Consider the following 1,488-nt stretch of genomic DNA (forward strand, 5'->3'; position numbering starts at 1 on the left):
GGGGGTCAGCAGGGGGCGCGCTCCCCTGGCTCGCCGGGCTGGGCACTAGGGGGCGCTGTGCTGCAGGGAGCCGGGGGGTCAGCAGGGGGCGCTCTCCCCTGGCTCTCCAGGCTGGGCGCTAGGGGGCGCTGTGCTGCAGGGACCCGGGGGGTCAGTAGGGGGCGCTCTCCCCTGGCTCTTCGGGCTGGCCCCAATGCCGCAGCGTGGGGTTAGGGGGCGCCGTCTCTCACATGAGACATGAAACCAAAGCCCCGCCCTCCTGGGGCCGTTAAAAATCCCCCTTGCCCTGCCAACCTGGCCCGAATCTCTGCTCTTCCAGGGGGTACAGGCTCCCCCCGCCCTGTAGCCCGGCCCGTAGTCAGTGCTGGGCGAGCGGGTCCAGCGATGCCGCCCCGGTTAATCCCTGCCGTGCCCCCCCAGTGGCGGGCAGAGGGGCCGAGACTCACCCGTTCAGCCCCGTGATGAGGAAGTCCAGGTTGCCCAGGATCTTGGTGCAGTTGACGAACCTGTCGATGTTGCTCGAATCGACCGTCTGGTATTTGTTCCCGGTGCCCGTCCCCTCGCAGGCTGGATGGCAGGAGGGGAGAGGGAATGAGCCACCCAACATGCCCGCAGCCCATGCCCAGGGGTGGGCACCATGGACGTGCCAGGGCTGCCCAATGCACCATCCAGCCCCCACAGGGGGCAAACCAGTTCATCTGGCCTCTGCCAGGGGTTATGAGCAGGGGGGCTGGGAGCCAGGACTCCTGGGTTCTCTCCCTGGCTCTGGGAGGGTAGTGGGGTCCAGTGGTCAGAGCAGGGGGGGCTGGGAGCCAGGACTCCTGGGTTCTCTCCCTGGCTCTGGGAGGGGAGTGGGGTCCAGTGGGTCAGAGCATTGGGGGCTGGGAGCCAGGGCTCCTGGGTTCTACCCCTGGCTCTGGGAGGGGAGTGGGGTCCAGTGGGTCAGAGCATTGGGGGCTGGGAGCCAGGACTCCTGGGTTCCATCAGCCTGAGCCCCAGGCTGGACACCCCCCACACCCCTCCGTACCTTTAGGGCAGAGTCCAGGGCACGGCTCACACATCTTCAGGCCGTTCTTCTCCACCTCCATCTTGTCCTTCGGACAGGCCCGCACGCAGGAGCTCTGATCCACCACAAAGTTATCTGCAGGCCGGGGGAGTGGGTGAGGGGAGAGCTAATGGGCGGGGAGGGGGGCAGGGCGCCTAGTGGTTGGAGCGTGGGGCGGGGGGGGGGTGCAGTCTGGGAACCTGGACTCCTGGGTTCTATTCCCAGCTCTGCCAGGCCGGTTGAGGTGCCCTTGAGGCACGCCGCACCCGCCTGGCTCTGTGCCTCAGTTTCCCCACATGGCTCTAATAACCCTGCTCTTTGCAAAGCCCTTTGCCACCCTTGGTGGGGGGCACATAGCGGGAAGGACGATTTCCCAGTGACTTCACCTGCCCAGAAGGGTGGGGGTGGGCACGGAGCAGGGGTCTCACAACAGGGCTGGGGGG

General features: G+C 67.1%; 1 protein-coding gene across 1 annotated transcript in view; it reads right to left on the reverse strand.

Moving 5' to 3' along the window:
* Window positions 1-1,138, reverse strand: part of ERBB3 (erb-b2 receptor tyrosine kinase 3) — a 15,717-nt gene extending 14,579 nt beyond the window's left edge. Inside the window, exons 1-2 of the mRNA XM_026659610.1 lie at window positions 1,028-1,138; window positions 447-567 (exon numbers count right to left, since the gene is read on the reverse strand). Coding sequence (XP_026515395.1) covers window positions 447-567; window positions 1,028-1,088 — 182 coding nt within the window. The 5' untranslated portion in view covers window positions 1,089-1,138. The remainder of the gene's footprint in view (window positions 1-446; window positions 568-1,027) is intronic.
* Window positions 1,139-1,488: the final 350 nt, after the last annotated feature.

Source organism: Terrapene carolina, unplaced genomic scaffold, assembly GCF_002925995.2.
Source record: "Terrapene carolina triunguis isolate 2854851 unplaced genomic scaffold, T_m_triunguis-2.0 Scaffold641, whole genome shotgun sequence".
Taxonomy (NCBI): Eukaryota; Metazoa; Chordata; order Testudines; family Emydidae; genus Terrapene; species Terrapene triunguis.